This window comes from Pogona vitticeps, chromosome ZW-PAR, assembly GCF_051106095.1.
Source record: "Pogona vitticeps strain Pit_001003342236 chromosome ZW-PAR, PviZW2.1, whole genome shotgun sequence".
NCBI classification, from domain to species: domain Eukaryota; kingdom Metazoa; phylum Chordata; class Lepidosauria; order Squamata; family Agamidae; genus Pogona; species Pogona vitticeps.
In genome coordinates, this window is record NC_135800.1 from 1,782,860 (window position 1) to 1,806,825 (window position 23,966).

General features: G+C 47.7%; 2 protein-coding genes across 3 annotated transcripts; both read left to right on the forward strand.

The window, feature by feature from the left end:
- Positions 1 to 1,381: 1,381 nt before the first annotated feature.
- PRDM12 (PR/SET domain 12) lies at positions 1,382 to 14,990 on the forward strand. 2 transcript variants are annotated; one of them, XM_078382744.1, is made up of 6 exons: positions 1,382 to 1,705; positions 7,435 to 7,625; positions 9,388 to 9,543; positions 10,955 to 11,066; positions 11,768 to 11,830; positions 12,712 to 14,990. In XM_078382744.1, the coding sequence occupies exons 1-6, from the start codon at positions 1,408 to 1,410 to the stop codon at positions 13,092 to 13,094; spliced, it is 1,203 nt and encodes a 400-aa protein (XP_078238870.1). In that variant the 5' UTR covers positions 1,382 to 1,407; the 3' UTR covers positions 13,095 to 14,990. The 2 variants fall into 2 exon arrangements, with proteins under 2 accessions (XP_078238870.1, XP_078238871.1); XM_078382745.1 differs by lacking the exon at positions 11,768 to 11,830.
- Positions 14,991 to 16,573: 1,583 nt separating this feature from the next.
- EXOSC2 (exosome component 2) lies at positions 16,574 to 23,966 on the forward strand. Its single transcript, XM_020794960.3, has 9 exons — positions 16,574 to 16,756; positions 17,710 to 17,811; positions 18,342 to 18,387; positions 18,806 to 18,895; positions 19,399 to 19,464; positions 20,024 to 20,092; positions 21,628 to 21,804; positions 22,334 to 22,462; positions 23,279 to 23,966. Exons 1-9 carry the CDS (start codon positions 16,608 to 16,610, stop codon positions 23,357 to 23,359), a joined length of 909 nt encoding a protein of 302 aa, XP_020650619.2. The 5' UTR covers positions 16,574 to 16,607; the 3' UTR covers positions 23,360 to 23,966.

Sequence of the window (23,966 nt, forward strand, 5' to 3'; positions counted from 1 at the left end):
CCTCTCCTAGATGTTCTTCCTCCTACAACTCCGCAAGCTTTCGCCATCATCATCCTTTTAGAACGGCTACAGGTGGAAGGGACCAACCTCAGTCAAGGAGCCCCAGTGGGGGGGGGGGGGAATCGAACTCCCAACCTCTGGCTCCACCAGAGACCTCAACCCCGGAGCTATCCAGCCAGCTGAATTCCTGAACCCCAATTTGGATGTTTCACATCCTCCTCCTCTTAGAACCAGAAGGGGCCCTCTAAGGTCATCGAGTCCAGCCTTGTTAAGGAAGCCCGGGAGGGGGGAATCGAACCCCCAAAATCTGGCTCCGCAGCCAGAGACCTCAACCCCCGGGGCTCTCCGGCACTTCTTCCTCGTTGCCGGGACTCAGGAGGACGGCAGTGCTCCAAACCATCCTTGGACGCGCTTCCAAACCGCTTTTAAAAAATAAAATAAAACTCCGCGCAACTCCCGCACGCCTCCGCCCGTCTTGAAACCTGCCCGGACCCAAAGAGGATCGGGCCCCGAAGGGGCACCTGGAGGGGACCCCCGCTGGCGCCGTCGGGACGTGCCCGCCCGCCACACGGAGGATGCTGCCCTTTTCATCTCCCGCCTCCGTCTCTCCCTGGCTTTCTTGTCGGTTCAGAGAGAGAGAGAGAGAGAGAGAGGTTTGTCCCCCGCGAGGTGCGGAAAAACCTGGGAGAAATCGCAGGTGCGGTCGATGCGCGCAGCCCCCCCCCCTCTGATCTTCCCCCCCGTCCCTCTCCATTGGTGGCCCCTCTGCCTCCCCCCCCCCAGTCCTTTTCTCTGTATAAGTTTCCCCCACCCTCTTTTAAGGAGGAGGAGGGGGGACTCTCTTCCACCCACCCACCCTCTCTCTCTCTCTCTCTCTCTCTCTCTGGGCTTGGCTCATTCTGGTCGGACGAGTCTTTCTTGCCACGTCAAGGGGGGGGGGGGAGGAGGAGGAGGAGGAGAAGGAGGAGGAGGAAGGGTCATTAATAACCAATTAGAAAGGTCACCGGAGCCCATATATAGACCAGCTCCCAAACCCAGCCGGTGGACTCGCTGCCCAGTTGCTGAGACAGCCAGGATCCGGCCTCCGTTGGGACGGGACGGGAGGGTGGGGGGCTTGCCTTAATGCCAACCTAAGGCACCCCCTTTTCTTAGCTCTGTTTATCCGCACCCCCCCGGAAAAAAAAAACTCTGAGCCCCGATTTCTGCCCCTTTCCTTCCTTCTTTCCTCCGGTCCCTCATCACCTTCATTCCTCCCCCTTATCCCACCTCTCCTTCCTTCCTTCCTTCCTTCTATCCATCACCAGATTCTGTCTGTCTGTCTCTTTCTCCCCCCCCCGACCAGCACCGCTTCTCTCCCCCCCCCCCGCAGCTGCCGCCCCCCCCGGGCTGCCGCCTGAGGCTCCCCCTATGATGGGCTCGGTGCTCCCGGCGGAAGCCCTGGTGCTCAAGGGCGGACTCAAGGCGCCCAGCCTCTCCCTGGCCGAGGTGATCACGTCGGACATCCTGCACAGCTTCCTCTACGGCCGATGGAGGAACGTCCTGGGGGAGCAGCTGTTCGAGGAGAAGGCCGGCCTGGGCGCCCCCGGGGGAGGCGGAGGAGGAGGAGGAGGAGGAGGAGGAGGAGGAAGCAGCAGCGCGGGAGGGGGGCCCGGCAACCCCAAAACCGCCTTCACCGCCGAGGTCCTGGCACAGTCCTTCTCGGGAGGTGAGTCTCCCCCCCCCCCAAACCTCCTGCTTGCGGGTGGCATCGCGGGAAGGCGGGGGGGGGAAGAGAGAGACACTTCTCTTGCTTTCGCGTGTCTGGGTGTGCACGCACGTGTGAAGGGGCAGAGGCTCCAGGGATCAGCCTCTCTCGGGGCCCGGCCTCCCCGATCTGCCCTGGGGGTGGGGGGACACCCACCATCCAGCCGGCCTTTCCAAGCTGGTCTTGGGGTCCCCTCTTAAACCTCCACGGGGAGGAGGGGAGTTACTGGCCAGACCTTCCTCGGGCGAGGATCGGGCCCCTTCTGCGGGTGCGCGGGCGAGAAAGAGAGCAAGCCGGCCGGGGGAAACGGAGGACCCCCCCCAAGGCGTTCCAGAGGCGCCTTTCTTCATCGCGTTACATCCGCGTTCCTTCTCTTCAGCCCATCCCGTTCCATTGAACGCTTTATTCCTTGAATCTTGGTAGCGGCGTCTTCCTGCGTTACCGGCGGTAACGGTGCCTGCCCTTCATCCCGGGCTCCCTCTTTCCCATCACCTGTCTCTCTTTCCATCATCTTCCAAGCGGTCTCTCACCATCTCTCTCTCTCTCTCGTGGGCTGCCTGTCCCTCTTTATCCACCCGTCCGCCCTCTCCTCTGGTTACGCCCGCTTCCAGACGTGTCTCTTTGCCCGTGTTGCCCTCCTAAGCTTTCCCCAGGCAGACAAGACTCTCTCTAGGACCACCAGAGGATATTTCTTTTTCACAGAGAAGGAAAACCCCCATTTCTCCTTTTAAGCCTGAAAAGCAGAGTTGAAGAAAGAGAGGGGGGGTTGCTCAGAGATGGGAAAATTAGCTTTTTTTCCCACCAAGACCAGAAACTTTATGAGTCTTTTCCCCCGAAATCTTTAGGGTGGGAGCATCAGATTCTCGGATCGGACAAACCAGCCTCCCTGTCTTGGCTGAAGGTGAAACTCCAGGGGCGAGAGAAAAGGGCATCATCATTATCATCATCCCTGGGAGAGACTATCTGTCCCTGTGACCCTAATGGCCAGGCCTCCCCCCCCCCTTTTTCCATGGGGATCCTTGCTTTTGGTCCTCAGCACGACATTCTCAGCCTTCTTATGTCTCCCTGAAATGCCTCCTCCAAAGTTGACAGCCTTGGCCTCTTTTTCCATCCTAGCTTCTCACAAAGTTTTACATTTCTCTCTCTTTTCGGCCTTCATTGTGAATAATCCCCCCTTTTCTGACTTTGCCACTCAGGGCTCCCCCCCCTCCCGGCCCCACCGAACCCCCCCCCTCCAGCTTCTGAAGGGCCTGGCATTTAAAGTCTTATTAGGCGTGTAATAGCTGTTGACTGATAAAGAAGAGGTTTTAAATTCATTTAGTTAACTTGGGCTGGGCCCTGGAAGAGGAGGAGGGGGACCCTTCCCACTTAGAAGAAGGCAGAAAGGGCCAGGAATTTGGGGGGGGGGGAGAGATGGAGGAGGGTGGGAGCCGGGAAGCAAAAGGGGATAATTTTGGTGAGATTATTCCTCATTCATCAAGCACCAGGACCGTCTCTTTTTCTCTCGGCCTCTGGCATCTCGGTGGCTCACCCGGCTTCAACCCCCCCCCACCCTCTCAAAGATTACGGTTTCGTTCATTAATGTACCATGAAAACTCTTTTCTCGGGCCTTTCAGAGGATGTCAACCAGCTAATCTTTCCCATTTTGTAACCAGAAATTCCTTCTCCTTTTAAAACAAGCATCCTCGGCCATTCTTCGCCCTCCCTCCCCTCCGTCCCCCCCCCCCCAATGTATGGCAACAACATTCTCCAAAGGCTAATGAATTTAGAATTAGCCGTTTCCCTTCCAAGTGACTTGAATGAATGCGGATCTCTTTAAACAGCGTGACAAATTGCTTTATGGACTGGGATGGACACATTTAACCTCTTTTCTCTCGGCCCTGGCCCTCGGGGTGGCTGTCCCGGCTCTGTGGGGTATTTTTCCCAGGTCTCCTTTTCTCTGCCTGCCTTCGGGAAAGGGAGCTTTGGGGGGGGGGGAAGGCTTCTGTTCTCTACACATTGGGGGTGTGTGTGAAAGGTGCCCCAACCCAGGGAGACGTCCTTCTGGACAGAGGCAAAATTGGGAGAAAGGGAAACACCCCCCGTCTCTTTCCTCACCCCCCCACTACAAAAATGCCATCGATTGCAGAAAGTTGGTGTGCAGAAAGAGGATGGAGACATGGCATCGGGCATGAGTTCCACTGGCTAAATACGAATCAACAGGGCGCAGACATAGGCATCCTTCAGTCTCGAGAGACTATGGTAACATGCTCTGTATTGAGAAGTGTCCTCTCCAGAGCATGAAGCCTGGGTAAAGGAACATGGAGGATAGGCTGTTACCCAAGCGGCAAATCCCCCCTCTCCACGTTGCTGAAATGGTCACAGCCAACAAAATCAAGGTAGAGAATACACAGAGAGGGGTTTCCCATTCCTTTTTTCTCGGATGGATCCCCGGGATGGTGCAGCCGGCCCAAGGCTACCCAGGCTGGCTCTTCTCTTCTTCCCCCCCCCCCCGGGAGGCCCAGTGGGGGGAAGGATTCAAACTCCCAACCGCAGCCAGAGATCTCAACCCACGGAGTCCTCCAGCCAGCTTCCATCCTGGCATTGGGGCTGTATATACAGGGAAGCCGAAGAGGGGATGAATGTGTTGTGAGGTTACTCACAAGATCCATCGGTTTCATGCTTCGGAACTGCCCACCGGCCCCAATCTCCTGCTTCAAACCGAGGACAGCCAAAGAGCATAAACCGGGCATGTGGTTTTGCTTGTTCGGAGCATGCAGTTTATTTATTATAATTTTTTTAGGATGGAGAGGGACCTTTCAAAAAAGGTTAGTGTTGGTAAAGTGTTCGGGGATAAATAATAGGCTGGATTTATTCACTAGATTATAACATGCTGCAGGGCGTCGCTGCGTGCAGGAGCGTGTGAAGGCTGGGCAGTTAAAAAAGCCAACAGGGAAAGAAGGTTGATTTGTATGAAAGGTGGTGCCGGAGGAGAGCTTTGGGGATGCGACGGATGGGCTGAAAGATGAACAAGTGGGTCCTAGATCAAATCAAGCCTGAACTCTCTCTCTCTGGAGGCAAATACGATGATAATGAGGCTTTTGAGCACCTCCTGAGAAGGCAGGATAGTAGTATAAAGGGACTAGCATCCATCAGATCAAGACCATCATGCAGGGAGAGGTGGAAGGCCGCAGGAAAAGAGGAAGATCGAATACGAGATGGATGGACTCTCTAAAAGAAGCCACAGATCTGAGTCTACGAGATCTGAACAGGGCTTTTGAGGACCGGATATTTTGAAGAGGGCTCATTTATAGGGTTGCCATAAGTCGGAGGTGACTTGACAGCACATCGCAACAACAATAATGCACAGATTTCCCCGCGGGGAAATTCAATTTAGTCACCTTTCAGCAACCTACAGGTGTGTGCTCCTTGATGGCCTTGATGAAGTGTGTAGTGTGACACTGTGTACATTCCTATACGCAGCATATCTTTCGATACAGCAGGGTGTTACTGCATGTAATGAAAACTAAACCACTATCTTCAGGTGGGAAGGGCAATAGAATATTGCAGAATGTGAGGAGCTTCTCATAGGTGTCGTGGTATGAAGGGTGACCGTTAGCTTTCTAATTCCAGCTGTTTTCAGGAATCCTAGGTCCCATCTTCCCCGACATTTTACTTTCCCCAATATTTTCGGTAAATAGCATTTCACAGCTATTCCACTTCATTAGGGTGTCCCTTTTCAGCCCCTTTCAATTTCTTTTTTAAATTGATGTTTCCTGTCTTAACTGGAGAACAGCTGTGTCTTTTTTCTCTCTCTCCCCTCAATGGACAATTTGGGTAACGTTTCTATTAGCAATTTATCTCCTGGACTGAGTAACATACAGAGGAATTAAATCCAGTCTAATTAACCCAATTGAGCATGGAGCGCTGCAGAGATATACCGCACAACTCGGCGTGTTAGGAAGATCTCATAACTTGATGGAGTGCGAAAAAAAAGACAGAGGTTAGGGTGTGGGGAGTGTGGAGGTCGTGCTTGGTTGGGGATTCTGGGAGTTGTAGTCAAGAAATATAACATTTCTTAGATCTGAGATAGGCTCTTCCATGTTTGTGTCACATCAGATTGTCTATAGGTTGGAATCAATGAGATGCAGGAAAAGTATATACACAACCCTTCATCAGCAATGGAGCAGAGAATGAGTCTTATTACGGGTGACACTTTGTCAACATAGGTAGATATAAAGTGAAATTACAGGATGAATGTTCATCACAGCGATTTCATACCTTGCTTCGCCAATAGATTGAGAGAATCTCCATCTGGATATGGTTGCTATTTCTACACTTCTGATGTACAGGACAAATGATCCTTTTATAATGGCACAAACCACAGAATTCCTATTTTGTAACATTAACACCTTCTCTCCCAAAGAGGTTGGGTCCAGAGTTCATCCAGGTGAGGAGAAAACTGTGGGAGAGAGGCACGCAGAGGAGGATGTGGGTGTGAAGTAAAAAAATACAATTATATTGTACCTTGGAATGGAAAGGAGACAATAGATAAAGATTCTGACGATACATCCAGAAGTCTCTAGTATAGATGCTATGGAAGCTGCTGGTTCTCATGCCAGTGAGATGGAGAAGCAGCTCCGAAATGTGGTCCAAACTTTAAGGGAACTATTTGGGATGGTAGGGTTCACTACCTTGAGGAGGTCCCGCAACGTTCAGGCTAAAATCAGGAGCAGTTCCACCACCCCTGTGAAATCAGTCTCAGCCAGTAGCTCTTCCGTCTAAGCAATTCGGTTACTTGTGCCTCCTGCAACTTTGTGAAAACGCTCATATCTTTCCCCACGTTGCTTCATTTTCTTTCTGTTTTGAAGAGGTGGAAAGTAGTTACATAAATAAATTAAAGGATGTGTTTCCTACGCGACTCCAACACCTATACATGATCACTTCCTAAAATGTACAGTTAATCCTTCAGACAACTCCCATAGCTAAAATAAAATGGTTTATATATAAACCAGCTTAATTTGCTCTACTTCTTCTATGGGGACTGAATTAGAGGGAAAAAACAAATGCACAAATGTTTCTCCTTAAATGGTCCACACGTCAGGTTGTGTAAGTCTTGTGTTCCCAAAGTGCTCTAAGGGCCTCTGTTTATCCTCTTTTTCCTTTCAATGTGTAAATTTAGCAAGAAGGCAGTAGAAATACACAGGCAGCAAAATAAGTTTTATCTCTGTCATGCAGACCGTTTGCAAAAAAGAAAAGATGAATTCTCCCAAATCTATGGATCATTTTCTCTGATAGTTCTCCTACACCAGTTTCTGGCATCTGTTTTGGGTCATTAAAACTCTGTATGGGATCCAGACGCATAAGATGCAAGGGATACATTGCACATTGATGCCAATAAAAGATTAGACAGATACGTTTACATTCTTATTAGAGTCGCCTATGAGTTTGGGCAAAACACATTAATTTGCTTTCCCCTCTCTCTGTAAGGAACGAATGTGATGCTCACATAATTAAGCCCAATTCAGGTGGCGAGTGATTTTAATTCTTTCAAGTGACTTGATCCACCAGTCCAGATTAAGCTCCGTTCTCCCCTCCAGTTTTTCAAAATAGGTATGCTTAATCATGACCCTATGTTAAAGTCTGGATCCCCATCCATGCTGTGTTTAATTCCCATCTTTCTCCCTTCTCTCTTTCCTTCTCCTCCGCAGAGGTGCAGAAGCTATCCAGCCTGGTCCTGCCTTCGGAGGTCATCATCGCCCAGAGCTCCATCCCTGGAGAAGGGCTGGGCATCTTTTCGAAAACATGGATCAAAGCCGGCACCGAAATGGGACCCTTCACAGGCCGGATCATCTCGCCGGAACACGTTGACCTTTGCAAAAACAACAACTTGATGTGGGAGGTAAAAGCAGGACATTGAGTGATGTGTGTGTGGATCAGTGGTGGTTGGTGGGCCAGATCTTGGGTGGACAATCTGCTCCGAGTTTTAGCACGAACTTTACAGAAGCTATTGGAGGTACTAGGTAGGCTCAGGACATTAGCTCTGTTTCAGGTTGAACTTTGCAGGAGCTGTCTAAGGTTCTGAAACCCATCCCTGACATAGGTCCAGCACGTCAGAGAAATCTAGTAAAGTTCCAGCTAAAACCCAGTGCGGATTCACCGCTCCTTACAATCAGAATCGCTAGTCTTCATTGGCAGGGGTTTGTCTGTGTTTGGACACTTGCCCGCTCCGGCACATGGGCAACCCAGGTGCATGCTCTTCAACAATCTCACGTACTTTGCTGGGAATGATAAATGCCCTGTTGGTCTGTTCCTCCATTTTATTTAAATATTTATGAAAACTCCTGCCCTTCACCCAAAGATTTCAGGAGGATATGGCAACAGAACAACAACAGCTTACACAGTTTTACTCCGAACTTTAATGGAGCTGTCCAATACTGAGGAAGCGATTAAAGGGATCAAGATTCTGCACCTTGGAGAATTCCCGTAAATTTCAGACTCAAAAGCCGGCACGGATTCTCCATCTTTGCCAAATTGGAGCCACTGGCCTCAAACTGTTCTAAACATCTTTTCTGGCACTATGGATTCAGACTGGCATCAATTGTGTGCCTAGTGTGGTTCTTTTTAAACTAACTCCATGGGCTTTCCGTACGTGATTCCTGCCAGCCGTTGAGCACTTCCTGTAGCCTCGTTTTTGTCTTCAAGGTCAGCCCCACTTAGCGTGGAGGGCAGTAGTCATACAATGCCATTTACAAACAACAGAAGGCAGCCAGTCTTTGTGACATCTATAAATGCATTCATGCATTGTCTTCTACATTGAAGAATATTTTAAATGCTGTTGGGCTGAAATGAAATGAGATCTTTGGACAATGAAGTATTAAAGTCATTATGAACCGCGTTGTTCCCATGCACGGATTCTGAGAGGATGCCTTGCCGTTTCTATTATCTTACCAGTCTAAATGGCAATTTAACAATGTGTGAACCACATCCTGCGCATAAACTACGTCCTCTGATGTTTTAAACTCAAAAAACTCCAAAATAAGCAGGCGCCACCACGTGTGGTAAATTATGTAGAAACTGCCTGGTTAATTCCTGCCCTGTTCATCAAGTGGCAAGGGGTTCCGGGGGCAAAGCACTAAACCAAATAGAAGCTGATGAACAGTCATCCTTTGAATAGAATAGACTGAAAATGTGTCTTTAGGGGCTGGCGTTTTTTTGGTTTTACTTATTTATATTTGGCTACGAGAGAGAGCGCTAGAGATGGAGAGGCATCTTTATAATCTCCTTTTCAAAAATTTCTTAAAAACATGTACGGAGTCACACAACAGATCCGTCTCGAAGGCAGCGTATTTACAAACTTCATATTCAGATGGGTTGTTTGTATCTTTTTAACCCATCAGCCAGTCGTTCCGTGTTTGCTGTGTAAGTGTGCTTATGTTTTCTCTTCTCAAAGGGAAACAACACTAGTTTTGAACAGAAGCAGAACAGTTTGACCCTGATGAGAAAAAAAACAACAACACAGGGTGCATCTTATCCTCCTCTCCTTGGAGGAAAGGAGTCTTAAATGTTCCTTATCATCCGTGTTTTCATCCGTTCCAGGCTGCCTCAAGGGATTAAGTAGATTAGCATTATTTACATCTGCACTTCCGCTTTGTATCCTTCAGGTCTTCAATGAAGACGGGACGGTCCGTTACTTCATTGACGCTAGCCAAGAAGACCACCGCAGCTGGATGACGTACATCAAGTGCGCCAGGAACGAGCAAGAACAGAACCTAGAAGTGGTCCAGATTGGCAACAGCATCTTCTACAAGGCCATCGAGGTAAGGAAGACGTGGGCAAGGAGATGTAGTGATGACATAAATAGTCGTCTTTAAAGTAATCCTTGGGAGAGGATCAATGGCCAGGTGTGGATCGGACTTCTTGGTTTCTCTCGATTTTCTCTCAGTGGCCCTCGGCCCACGGTTACCCCTTAGGTAATTTCATCCTACGTCCCTTTTCCCTTATTCTGGGAAATAATCTGTTCTTAGTTATTATTCTTCTGATATTAGGAACGATGGCTGTTGAGGTTGACTCCACCTTAGTCTACAGCACCCTGGCAGTCGTAAATGTTGTAGACAGTATCCTTTTTCCCCGAATGAGAAAGCCAGTGTGTTGTAGTGGATGGGGTCCCTTCCAGCTCTGCCATTCTGTGATGGTAAGGGTGATTATTAATTTAGGAGTGGATCATCCACCTCGGGGGGGGGGAGTTCAAACCTGGATACCTGGGTGACCCACACAGTAGGCCCTTGTCTCTGTTTGCAGAATGCGTTCTCTGTGGTCGAAGGCGGTCCCTTCACCCGAGCGACGTCTTCTCGCTCCAGCGCCGTCTACGCCCGGCCGTGCTTTTTGCGGCATGCCAGCACTAAGTACTATGATCATGTGCCATCTCTCTTATCTCTGCTTTTGCCTCCTAATGGGAAAATAATACTTAAGATTTCAGCAAGGGCTGCTCGAGGGAGGGAGAGAGAGAGATATTTTTCCCTCCCCTTTCAATACCTTTCAGCCAACGATCCGCTATTTTCTTTTTTTTCTTTCAAAAGGAAAATAGCTGCTAAAGGGGTCGTGTGTGACGAGAAAGAAAAATGCACAAATAGCTACTTTCTTCTAAGGAGACGTTGACCCTCTAAATTCTCGCAAACTGGGCGCCTGAGTGCTATCAGAGTTGGGTCGACGTGAGGCTTTGTTTTGGGATGGCCAGTTGCATGAACCTCTGCTCTCTGGTCATAATAATCATCTTAGAAGTGCAGAGCTTGGAGGGACCCTATAAGATCATCCAGTCCAGCCCTTGTCAAGGAGACGCAGTGGGGGGCGGGGCGAAAATCGAGCTCCCAACCTCTGGCAGAGCCCTAAACCGCTGATGACCCAGCATGAACTCATTAGGTTAATTACCATCCCTTCATCTTGTCCTTGGTTCAGCTTTCACCTAATATACAGTCAAGTTGCCTCAAACGTTTAGTGACCTGCTGAATTAGTGATCTCCAGGTCCTGACACTACATTACTAGCTCTGCTCAGAACCCACTAGCTTCCTTATTGAGTCAGTCCGTCATAGTTCCCATTTTCCTCTTTTCCTGCTCCCTTCAACTTTTCCAAGCATTATTGTCTCTTCCAGACAGTCTTTTCTCTTTCCGTGATGTGTCCTACTGTAACAGCAAAATATCTTCCCTTCTTTCTTTCTTTTCTTTCCCGTCTAGATGATCCCTCCAGATCAAGAACTGCTCGTTTGGTACGGAAATTCTCACAACACATTTCTGGGCATCCCCGGGGTCATAGGTCTTGAAGACGAACAGAAAAAGAACAAGCACGGTAAGGGAGAGGATTGACATCCGAGTGTACTGACCACCGACCCAAATGGCCACGGAAGGATAAGGATATTTTCCTTGGTATCACTTCCTCATCTAGGGTAGAAGGGTCTCAGGGGAATATTTGGGAGGTCATTCCAAAATTTGGTATATGACAAGGTTTCCCCTAAGAGTTCCCCCCCCCCAATGATCCTATAGTGGGATGCTTCTTGCTGACTTTGCCACGACTCTCATCATTTGCAAAGAGGGTTAATAAATATTATACAATTGCATCAGGACCTCTGTGGGGGATTGCTGCCAAGCCCCCTCTCAAATGCTGAAAAATGGGGATCCTAGCAAATGTGATTATAAAAGCAAATGGTGTACATAGCATGGCCTCTGTCTCCCTCCAGTGGCCAGTTCTAGTAACTTCATCATGAAATATACGTATACATTTTTTTTGAATTTTCTTTTAATATTTTTAAGCCGTGGATAAATGAATCAGCGAAAACTGATCCCGCAGATCAGGGTGGGTGGGTTCTACTGTGATACTATAGGGCATAATTGTGCCCGAAGTGATTTACCATTATATATATATATATTAATAGATTTTGCAGAATTATAAAGTTGAAGGGATCCAATTGCGGGTGTAAGATATGTGTGTGTGTGTGCATGTGTGCAAATATATTAACAACATTATTTATCTCATTAACAACATATATATAGAAAATGGGCTTGATCCGTCCCCTTCTGTGGACGCAACTGTTCCAGGCATGAGTAGCTTTCAAGGTAGGGTTCTCCAGAGAAGTAGGGGCGGGGTTGGCTGGACGGCCCTGGCATACGGAAAGGTGCTGCATGCAGGGTTGGACCCAAATGCCAGAGGGGGGAACGGGGGGGGGGACACACGAGGCTGCCCCGGTGGGGATGGATCATGCCCTAATTTTTTTTCTAGAAGCTTTGCTCAAATTAGGGCTGTAACACCTGATCCTTCGGCGCTCCGGATCTTATCAAGCCCCATTGCGCAGACAGCGAGCACTGTTTTCAGATATGGACTCCCCTCTTTTCTTCCTCTGTTAAACAGACACACACTCCTGGCAAATTCATCTCCCGAGCAATATTGCCGTTTACCCAAAATGTGTGCACAATTTAGCAACAAAAATGTTTTCTTGCTCGAAAAAAAAAGCATTTATGCAGATTTGCATGCACAGCTTAAAAATAATGTAACTCCTAAGAATGATTGACGGAACCCTGATATGATCAAAAAGATGTGTGTTGCAGCCCTAATTTAAAATACAGTACAGTAGAAACCCCATATCTGCAGGGGATTTGTTCCAAGCTCCCTCTTCGGGAATGCTGAAAAACATGGATTATACTGAAGATGAGCCAATGTTGTACAGAGCATGGTCTCTGGCTCCCCCTAGTGACCAGTTTTGATAATTTCATCTTTAGAAATATATATATTTAGGACTTTTATTTTAATAGTTTTAATATTTTCAGACAGTGGATAAGTGAATCAGTGGATACTGATCCCGCAGATAAGGGGGTCCTACTGTGCATTGGATTATAATGACAGTTATCATTTCTCAAGGTAAAAAAAAAAGGATCGGCCTTTTAAGAATTATCCTCATCAACTGATGTACCCCGTTCTCTTTTTCCTTTTCCTCCTCCAGAGGACTTCCACGGCTCCGAGGCGGGCGCCAGCTCAACCGGGCGCATGCGCTGCGTCATTTGCCACCGCGGCTTCAACTCCCGCAGCAACCTGCGCTCCCACATGAGGATCCACACCCTGGACAAACCGTTCGTCTGCCGCTTCTGCAACCGGCGCTTCAGCCAGTCCTCCACCCTGCGCAACCACGTCCGGCTGCACACCGGCGAGCGGCCGTACAAGTGCCAGGTTTGCCAGAGCGCCTACTCCCAGCTGGCCGGCCTCCGGGCTCATCAGAAAAGCGCCCGCCACCGGCCCCCCAACGGGACCCTGCCGTCGCACTCGCCCGCCTTGCCTGTGGCGCACCCCACCTCTTTGGCCCACCACATCCCCACCATGGTGCTGTGAGGACATCGTCCGAGGGGCCCCTGGCCGTGGGCACCGGGAGGGAGGAAACGGGGGTTCGAAACAGGTGGCTCAAGTCAACAGCGGCTCGCCCGGATAACGTCTGGGAGGTCTCTCTAAGACTTTGGGCTCTCTGTGGATGGAAAAAGAACACTGGGTTGTATGTAAAACTGTTGCAGCATCTTCAGTTTCCATTAAATCCCTATAGCTGTGCTGCAGGAGTTCAGGGATTCGCAGAGCAGAAAAGCTTCAAGTATCCCAGAGTAGTCCACCTCTTTTCTCTTCAGTTGGCACTTACAGTTTCAATAGCTGACTTTGAGACATGGGTAGGAGAAAGAATAAAAGGTTTCATTACTTACAATCGAACCGATCGAACATCGAGGTGACGAACGTGACGGCTTTCAACCACAGACTTCGATAGACTGACTGACCTCTTCCGGTAGACTAAAGAGGGGGAAAGAGAGACTGAGCAGAGAGGCAGGGCTGTCTTTGAATTCAGAGGCAGGGAAGGAACGATCAGCCGGTACCGGAAAGGACTCTCCCAGCCAAATCTACATGCAAGGTTGCAAAAACTCCAGCAGAAATCCAGGTCGGAACCAGAAGGGCAGTTCTTGCAAGACAGCGAGAGGGCCCCAGGAGCTATTCTGATTTGGACCGAGGCTTTGCTGTTTTCATGGGAAGATGTAGGAAGGGGGCAGTAATCCCGAAAAGTCTTTCAAAATTTCTGTTCCGTTGCTTTTCCTTTAGAACTGGAGTGTCGTTTTGCAACCTCGGAGGCAGCAGGAAAGAAGGCTTTGCACTTAGCTACGGACGTTTTGAACGTTTGGGGGGTTTATACGCCTGCCAGGCTTTCCTAGGCAGTTGGGCCAAGGGGGTCATGCTAAGCCAGGGGTCTCAAACTCAATTTACCTGGGGGCCGCTGGAGGCAGAGTCTGGGTGAGGCTGGGCAGCATCAGATTTTCCATCAAGTGGAGCAAGAGCCCAAGGAAGCCGCCCAGGAGTTTCCTTAGCCGGTAGAGAGGCGGGCTGGCTGGCAGGCTGCAGTTCCGGATGGAGGGTGCAAGAGGCGCTGTCTTGGGAGAGAGCCGGCGAGCAAGGCGAGGCTTTGGGGGGGGCATGCAAGACAGGGGCCACAAACTATCATCCGGCGGGCCGCAAATGGCCCCCGGGCCGCATGTTTGAGACCCCTGTGCTAGGCTGATGATTAGGTGTGGTGTGGTTGTTGTTGTTTGTCACCTCTGGAAAGCGCTGGGGCTGGGGAAAGAGAGTACGCTCAGCCCGCGAGGGATCTCCCGGTTTTCCCGCAGAGAATAATCATCTTAGATCTGCAGAGCTGGAAGGGACCCTCTGGATCATCCAGTCCAGCCCTTGTCAAGGAGACCCGGGTGGGGTGGGGAATCGAACTGCCAGCCTCTGCCAAAACCATTGGGCTATTCTGCCGTTCCTAATAGTCTGCCTTCCTCATCTCTTGGTATTTTCCTGCCTGCAGAGCGGGCCATCTCAGTTTTCCTGTTCACTGCCACTCCTCCTTTTCCTGGAAACCCGAGATGCAGTTTAAAAAAAGAGATGGGGGGGGGAGAGAATCTTTTGTAAGATATACAAACAAGGTTTTTTGTTTTAAATAAATGAATGGAAAATACCTATGCTGATCATGAGAATATCCATTCCTATTGTGAGGATGAGATGTTATAGTGTTGACAAAGATAGCGTTCTGCTTCCAGGAAAAAAAAAATTATCGTCACTTTAACTGTGTAAATAATTCGTGTAAAACAGTATTTACAAAAACTTTGATATTATATAATATTTGATGGGTCTGATATACCACCGCTGTATATATCTTTGTACTTCTCTTGCTCTCTTGTATTCTAAATAATAATTAAAAAGATTTTAAAAAAACCACCTCGATTTAATATGAGAGGCTGACCTTTTTCTTTGGTTGGGCGCTGGGGTTGGACAAATCCTGAATTACGGACCAAATCAGCGTGATTTTGGGTTGATTTGTATCGGGTCCAGATGGAAGCGGAAGGATCTGATCTGTTTTTTTTTTTTGAGTGGAGCGAAGCCAATTTGCGAATTGCGTTGGACCCTAGGCAAAAACGAAAGGGGGTGGAGCACAGATTTCTCTCTCTCTCTCTCTCTCTCTCTCTTCCTTGAAATCTCTCCTAGCCACACAAAATCTAAAGGAGCTCCAGGATACGAAACCCTGAAATCTGGAAGAATTATGCCTCTGGTTAGGGGATATTGCGCGGATATTGGCAAATCTTGGTGCTCAACTCCCAAGTCTGACTCTTTCATGCCAAGTCCCAAGTCTGAGTCCCTATAGGAGCACGGTGCGGCTTGACCAAAGGAACACACAGGCAGAAGGATAGCTAGCCACACACGCTTTGGGTGACCGGTTGTCGGAATGAGGGGTCAGAATGACCAGATAGGCGGGGTTTAAATAGAATAAATAAAAATAAAAATTGTCCCCTCTTCTGTGAGACATGGCGTGAATGAGACTATCTGGCCCCTCACCCTACAGCCAAGCGCTTCGGCTGCAACCGGGTGTGAATCCATATTCTTGTTCTTCTCATAAGCTTTCAGCTTAGGGCACCCCAAATGAAGTTTTTTTGAGGCATGGGGAGATAACCTAGGAATAGTTTACCCCTACCGTCCCCCTCACAACTTGTGAGTTTCTATATAGCTGAGTGTGGATTTGAACTCAGGACTTTTGGATCCTAGCCTGACAGTCTATTATCAGCTACATCACACTGCTGCTGGTAGAAATGCACATAAATTAAAAAAAAATACCCTCTGTGCATGTATGTAATGTGTCTGCGAATGATTTTTAAACATCATGGCCCTGACATGCAATACAAGGGATTAAAAAAAGAGATCAAAGAAATTAAATCAGTTTTGTCAGTTCCACAAATCAACAATGGGGGGCAGCACAGGACTGCATTTAAAAAAATCCAGGCTCACTTCATGCTGGCCAGATTTTCCATATTATTCTATACAGTAGGTGGGCTATGAGGCACTTCCGCCCGACTTAAAGATGGCGGCTAAGTGGCCCATTCAATAGCAGAGACCACCTGAGGCTGCTACCAAAGGGATTACGATTCTCCACAATGAAAGAGAGAGACATGTACTTCCGGCTTCCAATCGAAGGAGTTGAGAAGTGGGTGATTTGCCAAAAAGCAGTTTATTTTGCCGGTTTATGGCCAAGTATGCAATTCAAAGGACAATGCCACAACGCCTTCCTCCAAAAAAAAACAAAGAAGAAAAAAAAAGCGATTGCATTTGAGTTTAATTTAAAATGCGTTTTATTTAATGGTCGAAAACAGGGATCCCAGCCAAAGAAGGAGGGGGTGTTGGAATGGGAACCGGACGTGTGGTATAATTTCCCCCACTCCTTTTCTCTTTGTCTCCCCGCAGAACCTTCATGACGTGCCTAAAGGAGGCGGGGCCCGGCGCCAGGAGTTTATATAGCGGAAGCGGCGTCACCCGCCGGGGCGAGCAAAGGCGCGTCCTGCCCGGATGCCAGCAGCCAAGATGGCGGCGGCCATGGAGGTCCGGATGCCCGCGGCTCGCCCGCGGATGGCGCCCAGCTTGCCCACGGGGGGATCCGGCGACCGGGACCTGGTGGCCCCCGGGGACACCATCACCACGGACCCCGGGTACATGAGGTGAGGAGGAACCCCGGCCTCCCCCTGCAGAATCCGGCGCCTGCTGGGTCCCTCTGGCACTACAAAGCCCATCCTCCCGCTGCTGATGGGCGTTGTGGTTGTCCGGGGCATCTGGAAGGGGTTTGCCCCTGCTCGCCTTCTTCTGGAGGCTTAAGCCAAGAGTGAATGAATGAATTGATTTTATTGATTACGGTGGGGGGAGCAGCTCGTAAAGCGTATTTATGGCTAAAAATGTACAAAATGCAGTTTATGAAATGTGCAACCCATTCGTAAAACATATTATGTGGTTAAAATAGACAAAACGCAGTTTTAAAAATGTAAAAAATCAGTTCATAAAACATATTGTGTGGTTAAAATACACAAAAATGCAATTTTAAAAAGGTGTACATAAAACATATTATATGGTTAGAATATAAATATTTCCTCCCTTCAGTTGGGGCCACAACATTTCTCTACACTTGACAGTAAACCACCCTCAGGTTAAGGCCAAGGGTGCCTCTGAGCATGGGCGGAATGAGGCAACGGGAAAGCTCAGCTTCGGTGCCGCGTGGGAAGTAGGGCTAGCATGACTTTTACCAATCGTCGCGTTGCAAATGGCCGAGTTTTTATGCCTTGCTTCCTTCCTCAGAAGTGCCTTCGTTGAATCGTCTTGGAGATATACACGAGGACCCCATATCTGCGGTGGGGGGGGATCAGTTCCAAGCCCCCTTCCCGTGGATGTGGAAAAACGTGGATAAGAGCAAACGCCCAGGTGTTTCATGGCAGAATGGGGTTTAAACCCTGGTCTAGTACTCTCTGACTTGTTGCAATCTGTTTTAGCTGCTTTTTTTTCCCAAAACAAAAAAAAATGATCGGGATAATCGTCTGCAGTATTAGAAATGAACGCTTGTGTTGTGTTGCATTAAGGTTTTGTTTAGAGTCGTTTTTTCCCCTCCGTTCTTTTCTTGGTTCAGGGGCCACGGGACCTACCTAGGAGATGAGAAGCTTATCGCCTCGGTGGCCGGCGTCGTGGACAGGGTGAACAAGCTGGTCTGTGTGAAGGCGCTGAAAACCAGGTAAGAGCGGGTTCAAACCCCGGAAGGGAAACCTGTTGCACCCAGGAGCAATAAGAGACTCTAAATGCTGAAATAATTAAGTTTGTGTTGCCAAACTAGCTCGTCCCAATCAATTTAGGGATCACCGTTCCATAGACAGACGTAACATGTGTGTCCGGACAAATTTTAGACACCAGGGTTCAAAGGTTTCCAAATCTAACTGGAAATTGTCTTGAAAAGCGTGCAACATAAATGATAATTTCATGACAGTTGTAGTTGTGTCATTGCTGGTCTTCCTAGTTTTGCCAAACTGAGAGGTTAAAAAAAAAAGACCTCAGATCCCAGTTAAGTCCTCTAAGGATATATTCAAACTTGCTAATGTCAGATTTTTTTGCTCAGCACATTATTAATGGTTTCTGGCCAAAGATTTGTGGTGATTTTTTCTCTGTAGTCTTCCTGACTGAGTTGCGTCCACTTTGAAAAGATGTGGGAAGTTACTGGCTCAAAAAGAGCTTAATTTGAGAGATATTTTTCTTTTGTTTTGTTTGCAGGTATAATGGTGAAGTTGGAGACATTGTAGTTGGGCGAATTACAGAGGTATTGAGATTATTCTCCCCCCCTTTAAATCCCGTATAATCTGGTTTTCATATTTTAAAATAATCAATTCTATTGGTGCCATCTATTTATTTTCCTTAGGGGATGCTGAATACTAGGTATAGTCTTAAACTTTTCTGCGTCTTTTTTCTTTTGACCAGGTTGTATATATATTTTAATCATGTTCTTTTTGAGATGGCGGCTCAGAACGCTGCTCAAGTGCGCTAGAAGAGTGAAATATGGGATAATAATCTGTAAACTTTTTTTTAAAAAAAACACGACATCTCTATGATGTTTATGTTGCATTTACTTCGATATATTTTGTTTTAGCTGCTTGTAAACAGCTCAGCGTAGTGCTTCGGCACGAATGGGCCGGTATATAAATCAAAGTAATAAATAAATAATAAATGTGTTTTTTAAGGTTCAGCAGAAGCGATGGAAAGTCGAGACCAATTCCAGGTTGGATTCTGTCCTCCTGCTTTCGTCTATGAATCTTCCCGGAGGGGAGCTGGTGAGTAGCCCAAGACGACGCAAGAAGGAACGGAGTCCAGCTGGCAAAAGAAGACGTGGTAGTTCATTTGTGACTGCATCAGGTTTCTTATCGCTGTTTCTAATGCTTTTTAAAAATGTCCTTCTAAACCTTCTTTTCAATCTTAAATTGGGGGCATCAGATTAAAATCCTTTTGGTATTGTATTTCTGAGTAAAAGGATATTGGTTCTATTAACACAACCCAGTAAAGACAAGGAAAGAACATTACTCTGTTACTACAGTTTTCATTTTTCTTACCCATGTTGTGTTATCTAATAAACCCTGTGTCTTTTTATATTTTATGAGATATTTAAAAAGCAGCGTTAGATTTCTCACACAGGACAGAGATTCTCCCTTGATCTATTATTATAGCTAGGCAGTTGGTTTTTAAAAACTCATTCAACTTTGATTTCCCCAAAGGCTGAATCCGCGGAATGGCCAGTCTGCTAATTTTGGCACGCTTGTGTATGTATGTTTTCTTGCAGAGACGAAGATCAGCCGAAGATGAGCTGGCCATGAGGGATTATCTGCAGGAAGGAGATCTTATTAGCGTATCCTTGATTTTCTTCAGCCTGGTGTAGGTAGAGACACAGGGCTGTGCAAAGGTGTGGTTTTGTGTTCTTGGACTACAACTCCCAGGATTCAGTGGTCACGCTGCCCCAAGAAACAGGTTGTAGTTCAAAAACTCAGATTGGCATAATTTTGACATAGCAGAAAAACCAGGAGCCCTTCCGGCTGTAAGAATATTCAGCAGGAACTTCGGATAGCTCAGTGGTTAAAACATGATAACTGCATTCTGTACCTGGTTTTGCCCCTACATAGTTATGTTAAAGACCTCAAAGGGAAAAAAAGTAAGGCAAAACAAGGCATTCCTATAAATTAAGCTTTTTTCTCTGGCTTGCTGGAAAGGGCAGTGGATCACCTTAGGCGACCAGTCTGCCTACAGGATTTAACCCCTTGGGCCCTTGATGGGTGGTAGCTTGTTTGGGGAAGCTTTGGCCAGCCTAAGGCGAGTTTGTGCTGTGTCGTGGATTCCTGCAAATACTGTACGGTGTTCGTGATTTGGACCGTCTCAGGGTGTCGTCTCATTTCCTTAAGTCCTCCTTCCAGGCAGAGGTCCAGGCGGTCTTTTCGGATGGGGCGGTATCTCTCCACACGCGGAGTCTGAAGTATGGAAAGGTGTGTTTCATTGCTCATGGCAGTGGCTTCTGTTTTTCTCTCTGTTCCTTTTTTGCCAAAGGGAAGGGACGCCCACTTGCAGCTGCTGGATTTCTCCCCCAGGAGCTTCTGGGAGGGCAACGTGCAGATTTCTGGACTCCACGAAGTTACCAGAACTGGCAATTGCAAGGAGCTAGAGACCACGCTATGTGTAACATGGGATCCCATAATGAGAGTTTGCTATAATCTGCGTTTTCAGTAACCGCGGGGTGGCTTGGAAGCGATCTCCCGCGGACACCTACTATACAGGTGGTTTTGAAGCTGATTCGTTCCTTTGGCCGCATTTTGAGGTCTCGGAGACCTCAAAATAAATCCTCTGGAAAAATCTTACCCTATCCTAGAAGCTTCAGCCTCAAAAATGGCAAGAACTTTCTATCTTTTGATTTCATTCGTCAATATTCTGGCCAAATCACACCGTGGCTAGCAGAATAGCCAATCCAAGGATGATGCATGAAACAGAAATCATTGGCCTACCTCCCCTGCCCTGGGCTTTTGGTTTTGGATTTGATCTTTGTGGTGCTGTTCGGAGATCCTAAAACTTTTGGGGGCTACTGGAGAAACGATGACACCAGCTCACTGTAAGCAAGGGTTGCATTTCAAAAAAGAGTCTTTGGCTTTCCTTTATTCTCTTTTTTCCTCCTCTTTGTCGAGACGCGACTCTGCAGCTTTGTGCAGTGGGAGAGTTCTTATATTTCGATATCCCCGTGTTTGATAAAAGGTAGGAAGAGTCTCTCTTGACTCTTTGGAGCGTAGGTTGCTGCGGGAGGGATTATCCTGTTCCCGGAGTCTTAGCGGCGACTTAAAAGATGAAAGCGGAGTGTGATTATGGAATCAAGGGTGAAAGGACAACAGTGGGATTAAAAGTGGGAGGCATTTGCTGAAGCGAACTGCTTGATCCTCCACAGACCTGGGGAGGGGGGGGGAACAAAGGTTTTTCTGTGCAGAAACAAGATATAATTAATGTTTTTGCTAAGTGCAGTAGCATTCTCCACCTTCTCAGTGTTCACAAGTAAGGTGTGAGTGTTTTCTGCCTCTAAACGAATTGTAGGGAACCAGCACATCCAATAAAAACCAAAGGATACAGGGAGAAACAGTCTCACGATGTCTTGGGTAGAGAACAATATGTTGTGTCTTTATTAAGTGGTGGAAAGCGTTAAAAATTTCCTTGCTTAACACGTTTCGGCAGGGCCTTTATCAGAAGCAAAATCTTTATATTTCTCTGGTCTGTATCGGCTCCGAAGCTAAGCTCCAGACATCCTGAGACTGTTTCTGATTGTAACTTGCAAACTCCCATATCTGATTAAACAGCTTTCTTGGTCACCAAGCATTTATTTTTTTGAATTTTTCATTTTTATTTCCGGGCAGGTGGCTGCAACACGGCCTCTGGGGGGGGGGGTTGCATGCAGTTTGTGTGTGTTGAATGTTGGCCGCCCCGTGTCCATTGCATGGGGTGGTTTTATACTGATCGATGTTCCCCTCTTGTTTCTTCCCGCCAGCTCGGCCAAGGGGTGTTGGTTCAGGTCTCCCCTTCTCTGGTGAAACGGCAAAAGACCCACTTCCACGACTTGCCGTGTGGGGCCTCCCTTATCCTCGGCAACAACGGGTTTATCTGGATCTATCCGACTCCGGAGCAGAAGGACGAAGAGGCCGGAGGCTTCGTCACCAACATGGAGGTGAGTTGGTGGTGATCCTGGAATGTGAGTGAAAAAGAGCTGTCAAACATTGCTTTACAGAAAAGTCCTTTTTGGGCAACCTTGTTTGAGGTGTTTTCTACTATCCTATATGTTCATATGCCCCGTTTTATTCTAATGCTTCGGCTTCTTGATGCGCTGTTTAGATGTTATTTTCTGCTTTACTTTGAATTACATGTATTGCTTTTCAGTTGACCCTAAACCACCCAGAGTAGCTTTACCTGCATAATGGGGCAAAATACAAATTGAATGAATGAATGAATGAGATTTGCTTGCTATTGCACTTGCATTTTATCCGGACCAATTCCTGAATTCCACCTTTGTGGCAACCTTTTGTTATATTCATGGCTGGGTTTATGGAAATGGGACGTTTTCTGTGGAGCAGTAAATTAGGGGAAAGGTTTTGCAGGATGGAAGTGGTTCTTCCGTCTCTTGACTTGGGCGATGGCTCGTTCAGAAAGGCACTCAGCTTCTTTCTTCACTTGTTGGGTTTCCTTGCCTCCTTATCCAGCCTGTTCCCCTGCCAGACCGTGAAGTCATCTCTCGCCTCCGAAACTGCATCACAGCTCTGGCGACTCAGAAACTGATGCTCTACGACACCAGCATCCTCTACTGTTACGAAGCTTCTCTTCCTCACCAGGTAATTGGTTATTCTCTTTCTTTCCTGTGGTGTCGTGGGAGGCCTTACAGTAGGACGCCTGTATCTGCAGGAGATCCGTTCTAAGCTTCCCCCCTGTGGATGCTGAAAGACACGGAATTCCAGCAAACCCTGTTGTAATAGTCAACCTGATGTCGTGGAAATGTATTTTTCTAGTGAGCGCTATACATAGCATGGTCTATGGGCCCCTCTCAGGGCTAACTTCATTTTTAGAAGCATATGTTTCTAGGATTTTAATTTTTAGATTTTGAATATTTTTCAGTCTGTGGGTAATTGAATCAGCAGATAAAAAGCCCGTGGGTTCTAATGTGCTGCCTAGTTTGGGATCTCACAAGTTCATGCAACCACTTTAAGAGATGCTTCCAACACAGTTGTAAAACTGCTTGAGTTTGCTTGCATCTGGTGGGAGGGTTAACCGTGTGGTGTACGGGAGTTACAGCACATGGGGTGAAACTGGGGTGTTTCAATTGGCCAGTGCTCAATTGGGTGTTTCAAAGCAGATCTGATAAATGGTGTTCCCACTTTCTCTTGAAGGCCTCCAGCATTGGAGCGCTCACCATTTCCCGAGAGCATGGGTTCTGTTGTCGTACTGCTCTAACAGTTAAGACGTTTCCCCCAATATTCAGCCTAAATCTGGCTTCCTCTTGCTGGAGCCCATTATGATGTGTCCTGTACTCTGGGATGTGAGATCTGGAACCAGTTGCTCTGGATACATTCTGAAGCTCTAACTTGGCCTCTAAACCGAATTGGGGATCCCATGGAAAACCCTGCTTGTAATTACCTGTGTACTGTTTACAGATCAAAGATCTTCTCAAGCCCGAGGTGATGGAGGAGATTGTGCTGGAGACGCGGCAGAGACTGCTGGAGCTAGAAGGATAAATGTGGAAGAGAGGGGCAAACATCAGCTGAACAAAGTGTGGGTTCATCCCTTTTCTTTGAGCAATCCAGCTTTTGTAAGGTTTATTTCTGAGGACAGAATTTCTGGAGAACGAAATTTCTTATCGGTCCTGCACATGAAAGAACGTCAGAAGTGAGGGACACTCGTCGCAAAGATTAGAGAAAAATATCCAGGGTTTGGGAAGGGGGGGGAGAAGGAACCTGTCACGTTTCTCCTTCTGGTCCATTTCTTTTTGTTAAGGACATCTTTCCACTTGCCCTGCAGATTGTTTCAGCTTCTCTGGACCTCCCTGTGAAGCCCAACTCAACATATGCTGGTTTGGGGCAGTGGGGGATCCGTTTTCCAAGCAGGGTACCTTCCTCCTTAGCCAAAGGTGGCGTTCACATTCCTGACCTCTAGCCAGCAGAGTTGAGTGCTCCTATGATGATGTGAATTCTAGATGTATGTCTCTCTTTCTACATATATATATATAAGTGGTTTTGTTTGGCAGCTTTTCTACAAGGTTCTCCGACTGCGAGGAACTTTGCTATTTTTGTACTCGACACCATTACCTATGAAGCAGTAAATGTTTCCATTTAAGTACTGTAA

Excerpts from the sequence above, each read along its gene's own strand:
- EXOSC2 (XM_020794960.3), top strand. The coding sequence starts at position 16,608 with ATGCCAGCAGCCAAGATGGCGGCGGCCATGGAGGTCCGGATGCCCGCG. Across the intron at positions 20,093-21,627 it reads GGAGTCTGAAGTATGGAAAG|CTCGGCCAAGGGGTGTTGGT; the intron begins GTGTGTTTCATT and ends TCTTCCCGCCAG. Across the intron at positions 22,463-23,278 it reads AAGCTTCTCTTCCTCACCAG|ATCAAAGATCTTCTCAAGCC; the intron begins GTAATTGGTTAT and ends TACTGTTTACAG.
- PRDM12 (XM_078382744.1), top strand. The coding sequence starts at position 1,408 with ATGATGGGCTCGGTGCTCCCGGCGGAAGCCCTGGTGCTCAAGGGCGGA. Across the intron at positions 1,706-7,434 it reads GGCACAGTCCTTCTCGGGAG|AGGTGCAGAAGCTATCCAGC; the intron begins GTGAGTCTCCCC and ends TCTCCTCCGCAG. Across the intron at positions 11,067-11,767 it reads ACAGAAAAAGAACAAGCACG|AAAATGGGCTTGATCCGTCC; the intron begins GTAAGGGAGAGG and ends ACATATATATAG.